At 45.4% G+C, this 10,201-nt stretch overlaps 1 protein-coding gene across 1 annotated transcript in view; it reads right to left on the reverse strand.

The window, feature by feature from the left end:
• LOC115004930 (E3 ubiquitin-protein ligase SHPRH-like) overlaps positions 1-9,653 on the reverse strand; it is a 36,224-nt gene extending 26,571 nt beyond the window's left edge. The window contains 13 exon segments of the mRNA XM_029426681.1: positions 1,177-1,428; positions 1,545-2,013; positions 2,308-2,462; positions 2,551-2,810; positions 2,891-2,993; positions 3,361-3,511; positions 5,306-5,384; positions 5,649-5,733; positions 5,735-5,868; positions 5,952-6,081; positions 6,348-6,475; positions 6,478-6,916; positions 9,521-9,653. Coding sequence (XP_029282541.1) covers positions 1,177-1,428; positions 1,545-2,013; positions 2,308-2,462; positions 2,551-2,810; positions 2,891-2,993; positions 3,361-3,511; positions 5,306-5,384; positions 5,649-5,733; positions 5,735-5,868; positions 5,952-6,081; positions 6,348-6,475; positions 6,478-6,907 — 2,376 coding nt within the window. The 5' untranslated portion in view covers positions 6,908-6,916; positions 9,521-9,653.
• Positions 9,654-10,201: the final 548 nt, after the last annotated feature.

Below are 10,201 nucleotides of genomic sequence, written 5' to 3' on the forward strand. Positions count from 1 at the left end.
TTTGGAAGCAAAGGATCTTTGGGACGATGTGAGCTGGCCTGTTTGTGCGACATAACGAAGCATCTCACTGTTAAACCTGCAGCTTCAGGGCCGTGTGATCACAGACATGTATGATGCAGTGAGAGCGTTCCAAGCCGAGCTGCCTGTGAGAGACTCGGATGCATTAAGGAAACTTTGGTCACTACGTGTTTCCAAACACTGACAAACCATCTCCACCGCTGTGTTCCCGACTGCGCATGAACTGCTCAGCAATCCGTTTGCAGTTGACGTGGAAACAGCACATGTGAACATCCAAATGGAGCTGATTGACCTCCAGTGTAACGACAGAGGGATCCCTCCTCAGTTGCTCTCCCTGAGGTTTCTTCCATTTTTCCCCCTTTGGGGTTTCTTTTAGGAAGTTTTTCCTTGTGCGATGCAAGAGTCTAAGTACAGAGGGTGTAAGGACAGAGGGTCTAAGGACAGAGGGTGTAACGACAGAGGGATCCCTCCTCAGTTGCTCTCCCTGAGGTTTCTTCCATTTTTCCCCCTTTGGGGTTTCTTTTAGGAAGTTTTTCCTTGTGCGATGCAAGGGTCTAAGTACAGAGGGTGTAAGGACAGAGGGTCTAAGGACAGAGGGTCTAAGGACAGAGGGTCTAAGGACAGAGGGTGTAAGGACAGAGGGTCTAAGGATAGAGGGTCTAAAGACAGAGGGTCTAAGGACAGAGGGTCTAAGGACAGAGGGTCTGAGGACAGAGGGTCTAAGGACAGAGGGTCTGAGGACAGAGGGTCTAAGGACAGAGGGTCTAAGGACAGAGGGTCTAAAGACAGAGGGTCTAAGGACAGAGGGTCTAAAGACAGAGGGTCTAAGGACAGAGGGTCTGAGGACAGAGGGTCTAAGGACAGAGGGTCTAAGGACAGAGGGTCTAAGGACAGAGGGTCTAAGGACAGAGGATCTAAGGACAGAGGGTCTAAGGACAGAGGGTGTAAGGACAGAGGGTCTAAGGACAGAGGGTCTAAGGACAGAGGGTCTAAGGAACGAGGGTCTAAAGACAGAGGGTCTAAGGACAGAGGGTGTTGTAACCTGTACAGTCTGTAAACACTGAGACAAATGTATAATTTGTGATATTGGGCTGTACAAATACATTTGATTTGATCATGTACATCATCACTTCATCATGTACATCATCACTTACGCACCTTGGCGGTGGGACACTCGACCATCTGCGCCTCGTCCAGACAGACGCGCCACCACTCCACGGCCACTAGGGGGCTGGGGACAGCCATGTAGCGCTTCTGGTTGCGGAAGCGGCGTCCGTCGCGGCTGTTGCTGTGAGGGATGTCCACGTAGTTGAGCTCCGAGCGCAGCACGTCGTAGGTGGTGATGACCACGTCCTGCTCAGCGAGCATGTGAGGCTGCATGAAGCCGTGCTTCTTCACGCCCTGGTACACCTGAGGTGAACACGTCAGGTGTTAACACTGACCCGCTGTACATCAAGTTAACTCAACTGTGAAACTCAAATGAATAAATATTAGTCGTTAACGAGAAGCTTGCTGAGCGTCCTTACCAGTACGCGCAGTGAGGAGCAGCGGATGTGCCGGTTGATCTCCTCCACCCACTGGTGGCAGATGGAGCTGGGGGAGATGATGAGCGTGGCCCCGGTGCAGACGGGCTTCATGGCCACCAGGCAGTGCGGGCAGTAGAAGGGCGTCGTCTCCACGCTCTCCTCCCTGTAGTTCACACAGGCCGCGTGCTGCCACAGCTCGCACTTCATGCACTGCACGCGAGCCTTGTAGTCCACGAGGCCCAGCTCCCCACAGATGCACTCGAAGTGGAAGTCCGGCGAGCTGAAGGGAACAGAGGACGCTCTGGGGGGGAGGGGGTCCAGCTGAGGAGCTGCAGGTAGTGTTGGTTTGTCTTCTGCCTGATCCTCACTTTCCTTCTTCGTGTCTGTCTCCTCGGGCGCTGCACGGCCCGGTGCAGCAGAGTTCTGCCCGTCTCTCTGCTCGTCTCTCTGCCCCTCTTTCTGCTCGTCTCTCTGCCCGTCTCTCTGCCCGTCTCTCTGCTCGTCTCTCTGCCCCTCTTTCTGCTCGTCTCTCTGCTCGTCTCTCTGCCCGTCTCTCTGCCCCTCTCTCTGCCCGTCTCTCTGCACGTCTCTCTGCCCGTCTCTCTGCTCGTCTCTCTGCCCCTCTTTCTGCTCGTCTCTCTGCCCGTCTCTCTGCCCCTCTCTCTGCCCGTCTCTCTGCCCGTCTCTCTGCCCCTCTTTCTGCTCGTCTCTCTGCCCGTCTCTCTGCCCCTCTCTCTGCCCGTCTCTCTGCCCCTCTCTCTGCCCGTCTCTCTGCCCGTCTCTCTGCTCGTCTCTCTGCCCGTCTCTCTGCTCGTCTCTCTGCTCGTCTCTCAGACAGATGTTCAGAGCTGCTTCTGCTTTGTCTTTGGCTCGTCTCTGGAACATCTTCCTGGGCGTGCTCTCTGTGTTTCTGGAGTTCTACCAAAGAAGGAAATCAGACCAAAGATCCATAATTGGTATAAAGACGAAACCATAAACTGTGGCAGGACACTGAAAACATTCTTACAGCTGTGGAAGCTGCTGCTGACGTCTTCTTCGTCTCTTTGTACTTCTTCCCCAGTTTAAAGGACCCGGCCAGGCCGCGACCTTTGACCCGGTCCACCAGGCCTTCGTCGATCAGCTTCACCAGCGTCTTCTTCGTGTGGCCGCGGTTTCTCAGGAGGTCGTAGCCGTAAGTGGCGCGGATGTAGGTGAAGACGGCGTTGACGGAGGCTCCTTTACCGGATCTCATCTCCTTGATCGCAGTGAGCAGCATGACGCGCACGGCTGCACAGAAACAAGCAGATTCATGTCAGAACAAACGTATTTGACGTGCGGCGGCAGGAGGAGCTGCTCTGAGGACGGACCTGGGTTCGAGGTTCTGCCTCGAGGCTGAGCTTCACACTTCAGCTGGATCACTTCCTGCGTCTCCAGAGGAGGAAGAGGGACAAAGTAGTTCACTGACTTTCCCTGCAAGAAGACAACACAGTGAACTTCTTCACAACGGCGCAGATGCAAAACATATTCAAATGATATAGGACCGATTACAGGCATGTATATATATATATATATATATATATATATATATATATATATATATATATATATATATATATATATTCGTATGTACATTTAAAAAAGTTAAAATAAAAAAAAGTTGAAATTTGTTATTTTAAAAGTTTTATGTTACAATAAACATTGGGGCATTTTGTCCCTAACCCAAAGTAAGCAGGTTAAAAAGGGCTAAATGTAAATAAAGATGTGACACATAATAAATAAAGCTTCCAGCAGCAGACACAGAGTCACTATGACTATGATGTTAGTAAAGTCTCCTCACCTCCGGCAGGCAGAGCGTCTCCTGCTGCAGGTCCTGCCGGCTGTGGAACAGGATGAGAGCCAGAACCTCCACCGTCTTCCCCAGACCCATCTCATCCGCCAGGATCCCCCCGGGCCATGCCACGCCCGCCGGGGGGAACTCTGCGACCAGGCTGAGAAATACCAGAGAAATATCTCACAGATCTATGAAACCACAACTAACTCCAACCAACTATAATTAACTACTACTAACTATAATTAACTCAAACTAACTACTACTAACTATAATTAACTCAAACTAACTACTAATACTAACTAACTAACTAACTAATTAACTACAACTAACTAACTAACTACAACTAACTATGGGAGCCAGAGCCTTCAGCTATCAAGCTCCTCTCGAGAGGAACCAGCTTCCAGTTTGTGTTCGGGAGGCAGACACACTCTCCAGATTTAAGAGCAGGCTAAAGACTTTCCTTTTTGATAAAGCTTATAGTTAGGGCTGGCTCAGGCTTGCCCTGGATCAGCCCCTAGTTATGCTGCTATAGGCTTAGACTGCCGGGAGACACCTCCCTGCTCTCTTCCTTCTCTTCCCCTCCCTCTCTTCTTCTCCCTCTCTATCTGTATGCATTTATGTAAATGTATGTCACTAACTCATCATCCGGGGCATCATCCCCGGAGTGTCTGTGTCTCATGTGGCAGGTTGCCACTGATAAAGTTTCAGGGTCATGAATCGTGGCTGCGCCTGCTGCCCTGATCCTGCTGGACACCGGGAAGCCTTTTTGACATTTTCCTGGATTCATCCAAACTCTCTATTTTTCAACACACCATAATTTCTGTCAAATGTTGTATTTGTACTATGTTGTTTATCCTGTACACACGACATCTATTGCACGTCTGTCCGTCCTGGGAGAGGGATCCCTCCTCAGTCTCTCCCTGAGGATTCTAACATGTTTCCCCTTTAATTATGGGGTTTCTTTTAGGAAGTTTTTCCTTGTGCGATGCGAGGGTCTAAGGACAGAGGGTCTGAGGACAGAGGGTCTGAGGACAGAGGGTCTAAGGACAGGGTCTGAGGACAGAGGGTCTAAGGACAGGGTCTGAGGACAGAGGGTCTAAGGACAGGGTCTGAGGACAGAGGGTCTAAGGACAGAGGGTCTAAAGACAGAGGGTCTCAAGACAGAGGGTCTCAAGACAGAGGGTCTAAGGACAGAGGGTCTAAGGACAGAGGGTCTAAGGACAGAGGGTCTGAGGACAGAGGGTCTAAAGACAGAGGGTCTCAAGACAGAGAGTCTAAGGACAGAGGGTCTAAGAACAGAGGGTCTAAGACAGAGGGTCTAAAGACAGAGGGTCTAAAGACAAGACAGAGGGTCTAAGGACAGAGGGTCTAAAGACAGAGGGTCTAAGGACAGAGGGTTCTAAGGACAGAGGGTCTAAGGACAGAGGGTCTAAAGACAGAGGGTGTAAGGACAGAGGGTCTAAGACAGAGGGTCTAAGGACAGAGGGTGTCGTATCCTGTACAGTCTGTAAACACTGTATAATTTGTGATATTGGGCTATATAAATAAATTTGATTTGACTATAATGAACTACAACTAACGACAACTACACTAAGTAACTGTTCACAAAGATGCAAATGCAAACAATATTATTTAAATGAGGCTAAACAACAACAAATACGGATTGAAGCAGAATATTTGGTGTGTGTGTGGAGCCTCGCTATTAATATTAATCATTTGAATATCAACGATATGAATGAAGCTCTGAAGTACTCGGTACAGAACCTGTAAAAGTCCTTTAATGAGGCTGTTATTTGTAATGTGCCTCTTGTTTTGGGGATATTTGGCGTCTTTGTTCTGACAGAAGGAAACAGATCTAACAGCTGCTGCTGAAATGAAGGGAAATAAACATTTAAAATGTATAATATTTGTTCCTCGTGGTGAGATATAAATATGTCTTTGTGGTTCTTACCAGCCGGTGAACGGGTTGTAGAACAACTTCTTTCCACACAGAGTGATCAGCTCCCTCCAGAGGAAATGCAGACTTTGTTCTGCTGAGAAAAAGGAAATGTAACGGTTTTAATTCCGAAGCGATCACAATCCTAACATGTTAAAAACATGAATTCTTTAATTATGTCTTTGTTGATGTTTTTATTATTATCCTCGTCATTACAGGAAGGTTTGTGTTTCCTCTGCGCTAATCCAGGTTACAGAGTAAACAAGTAGTCTGCTCCCTCAGACCTCATCAGTTAATGCATGTTACAGGTGGAGTCTCCATGAGACTGTCAGAGCAGCAGCAGACAGGAAGTGAGCACCTGGAGTGGAGCTCTTCCTGCACTTCTCTCTCTGCAGCATCCAGTTGACGGCCTGGCTTTGGTACGGCCTGAGCACAGGAACGAGGCGCTTCGTGCTGGAGGTCGCAGGTTTCCTCGCGTCTCTCTCTCTGGTGCAGATGTCGGACGTAATCGTAGAGCTCCTCCACGTTCTGCCTCTCCAGGTCGGTGTCGCACTCCTCCTCCCCGCTCTCTACGACTTCTAAACACAGCAGAGTCATGTTCATTTACTATTGTTACACAGAGATCACAGGAAGCGTCCAGACGTGAGGGAGCAGAGCTGACCGGGGATAATGAAGTCGTAGAAATACTCCATCAACTTCTGCATCAGCTGATTGGCCTTCTTCATCCGAGCGCTTCCCTCGCTGAGGAGCTCGGGCTTCCCCAGCCCGGTCTGCAGCACGTAAACCCCCACCTGCCAGAACACACGCACACACGCACACGCACACACACGCGCACACACACACACACAAGCACACGCACCACACACCACACACACGCACCACACAACGCAACACACACGCCCGCACACACACACCAACACGCACACGCACACACACACACACGCACACACACACACACACACACACACACAGCCTTTTTTTAACATTAATCGATGATCTAAACAGTTGGAGATTATTTTCCTGTCTTGCAGGAGTTGTGTGTGAAGTCTCTTCCTACCTTGACTGCACTGCCGTCCTGCTGGTGGCGGAGCTGCAACACCCTCCTCTTCTGCATCCAGTCGAGCTCCTCCAGCAGGATCCCAGCGAGGCTGCACTCAGCTGTGCACGTGTCCTGGTCCGGCCCCCCTGCAGCCCAGAGCTCTCCTCAGTGCCGCTGTAGCCGAGGCAGAGCTGCTCCCCCACCCTGTGCAACACCAGAGCTCTCCGCTCGCAGTCGGACGGCATCCAAGACGGACACACGCTGAACTCCCCGATGAGCGCCCCCCAGCTGTGGGCCGGCGTCAGAGCGGGCAGCACGGTGAGGGCGAGTGAGGCAGACGTGCTGTCTGACGACGTGCCGGGGGGCTCCTCTGTGAAGCAGCAGGAAGCCTCCGGGACGTCCTGCTCGAGGGGGGAGACAGAGTCTGTGCAGGGAGGAGGCTGGACAGGCAGGATGGAGCAGGTGGGGGTCTCCTCCTGCTCCTCCATCCTGCGGTCGTCCAGCATGTTCCAGTTCAGCTTCTTCTTGGAGTCCTCGTCCACCCTCACGGGGGGGGCCCTCTTTCTGCGGCTGCTCATGGTCACACGCTGCACGCAGAGCAGGTCGAATGTTATAATAAGTTATTCGACTTTAAATGCACTCAGACAGAAACAGTAACAAACAGATAAAACATCTGTTTAGACACACGTGTTGAGTTTGGATTATTCTATCAGAATGATTTAGTTTCATACTTTCCTCATATTGTTTTACAGGATAATGACTTAATGTGATAATAATTTAGTCTAAAGTGGGGAAGACCTGTGATGAGGCTTTTGGCCTCTCTTGCATATTCTGTTTATATTGTTTTTGATGTGCTGTTAATAAATCAAAGGTAAGCACCTGGTGGGGGGGAGGAGCCTGCTGTGCACACAGGTGACGTGAATCAGTGCTCCTGTAAGTAGAAGTCGAACGCGTCGCTCTGTTTGCTTCTGCAGTCTGTGAGTTACTCGTCCAGCTTCATCAGTTTGTTTAGGTTAATGTATGAATAACTTTAACTGATGTTTTGTTTGGTAATGCCAAATACTGGAGTAATTTATTAGAGTGCTGCCCACAAGAGAAATCAATCCTCCTGTAGAGTCGGTTTTCTTCTTATTAAATATTGTTTCTGATTTGTCTCCATGTCCAGATGTAAAGAGAAGTCTGGATGAAGCAGGTTCAAGTGTTTCATGTTGTTCACATGTCAAAGGTTTGTACAGATTCTGGATCTGTCTTTGTATCACTCCCATAAATCACTGAATCCTGTCAACACACAGAACTCTGTGCATCTCCTGCATGTAGTGAGTGTAGCGTGTATAACATGAGCTGTGAGTGACATGTGAACAAAGCCCTCTGCACAAAGCTTCAGAATATAGAGAGGAATGAAAGTGGAAAGTTTGGTGTATGTAAGTGCTGCTGAAGTGGAGACTTCTGCTGAAGAGTGTGAGAAAAAGCTCTTTAGAGAAAAGCTCCTTTAAAGATATGTATTGTAACATTCATACATGTTGTACACACTACAGGTGAACAGAGTCATACATGTTGTACACACTACAGGTGAACAGAGTCATACATGTTTGTACACACTACAGGTGAACAGAGTCATACATGTTGTACACACTACAGGTGAACAGGGTCAAACATGTAACTAACAGATATCATGAAGCTTCCCCACTTCATGACTCACATCAACACAAGTTTATATTACAAGTGTTTAATATGTACATGAGGCGTTATGTAATGTAGCTGTGGAGAGTTTACATCTACACACACAAACACAACACAAAGTTAGTAAAGACATGTTATGGAAGCTAGATTGACCTGTTGGCTAACACTGTATTAGTTATAACATGTTAGCTAACACTATTAGTTATAACATGCCTAGCTAACACTGTATTCGTTATAACATGTTAGCTAACACTATTTGTTAGTTTACCTGTTAGCTAACACTGTATTAGTTAGTTTACATGTTAGCTAACACTGTATTAGTTAGTTTACATGTTAGCTAACACTGTAGTAGTTAGTTTACATGTTAGCTTACACTGTATTAGTTAGTTTACATGTTAGCTAACACTGTATTGGTTTGTTTACATGATGACTAACACTGTATTAGTTAGTTTACCTGTTAGGTACTGTAGTGTATTAGTTAGTTACCTGTTAGCTAACACTGTATTAGTTAGTTTACCTGCTAGCTAACACTGTATTAGTTAGTTTACCTGCTAGCTAACACTGTATTAGTTAGTTTACCTGTTAGCTAACACTGTATTAGTTAGTTTACCTGCTAGCTAACACTGTATTGGTTTGTTTACCTGTTAGCTAACACTGTATTAGTTAGTTTACCTGTTAGCTAACACTGTATTAGTTAGTTTACCTGCTAGCTAACACTGTATTGGTTTGTTTACCTGTTAGCTAACACTGTATTAGTTTGTTTACATGATGACTAACACTGTATTAGTTAGTTTACCTGTTAGCTAACACTGTATTAGTTAGTTTACCTGTTAGCTAACACTGTATTAGTTAGTTTACATGTTAGCTAACACGGTATTAGTTAGTTTACATGTTAGCTAACACTGTATTGGTTTATTTACCTGTTAGCTAACACTGTATTGGTTTGTTTACCTGCTAGCTAACACTGTATTGGTTTGTTTACATGATGACTAACACTGTATTAGTTAGTTTACCTGTTAGGTAACACTGTATTAAAAGTTTACCTGCTAGCTAACACTGTATTGGTTTGTTTACCTGTTAGCTAACACTGTATTGGTTTGTTTACCTGTTAGCTAACACTGTATTAGTTAGTTTACATGTTAGCTAACACTGTATTAGTTTTTTTTACCTGCTAGCTAACACTGTATTGGTTTGTTTACATGATGACTAACATTGTATTAGTTAGTTTACATGTGAGCTAACACTGTATTGGTTTGTTTACATGATGACTAACACTGTATTAGTTAGTTTACATGTGAGCTAACACTGTATTGGTTTGTTTTATGACTAACACTGTATTAGTTAGTTTACCTGCTGGCTAACACACTAAAGTTTAAAATGAGCTCCTTTGTTCCTGTGAAGATTTTGTTAAAGACAGTAGATCTGAGACATGAACACTGTTACACAAAGAAAGCTATGCGCGTATTTGATCGTTTGGCTGCAAACAGACAAATAAAAAGGTTCAGATTTACTTTCGCAGTCTGTGTGGTTTCTATCTGTGCATCAGAAGTCTTTCTGTCCCCGCAGCTGCAGATAATCCGTCTGATTTACACCAAAACACGCTTCATTCACCGACTCTGATGTTGCTGTCCGCCATCTTTAAACACCGGAAGTGAGGTCAGAGCACCGGATGTTGTTGTTTTTAATTGAAAACATTTTAAGAAGTTAATTTTGTAATTATAACGTACAAAAGAGAAACAATTATTAGTTTAAAGAATTTATTAAAACTATTAAACGTTTATATACTAAAAGTAAAAAAACTGTCAAATGTTATGAATTACAATTAATACAAATAAAATAGATGAAATCTATACAGAAAAATAAATGTATTTTTTGTTCGTATAATATATTTATGAAGTTTATTGACTCCTATTTAATTTTCTTAAATTATTTGTATTAATTGTAATTCATTATGTTGAGTTATTGAGTACATGTCTGAAATGTTTGTACATTTGAACGTTTTTTCAATAAAAATAAATACATTTTAATTAATTGAATTTTATAATCTCATGGTCCTGCTTGGGATATGGGCTGGGTTAATATTAATATTAATTAATATAATATGAAAGTAAAAATAATACTGGTAATAATAATCTAAATAATAAATATATAATATTTTATGATATTAGATTTTATTATTGTCGATTAAACAA

This window comes from Cottoperca gobio, unplaced genomic scaffold, assembly GCF_900634415.1.
Source record: "Cottoperca gobio unplaced genomic scaffold, fCotGob3.1 fCotGob3_223arrow_ctg1, whole genome shotgun sequence".
In the NCBI taxonomy this organism is placed as follows: Eukaryota; Metazoa; Chordata; class Actinopteri; order Perciformes; family Bovichtidae; genus Cottoperca; species Cottoperca gobio.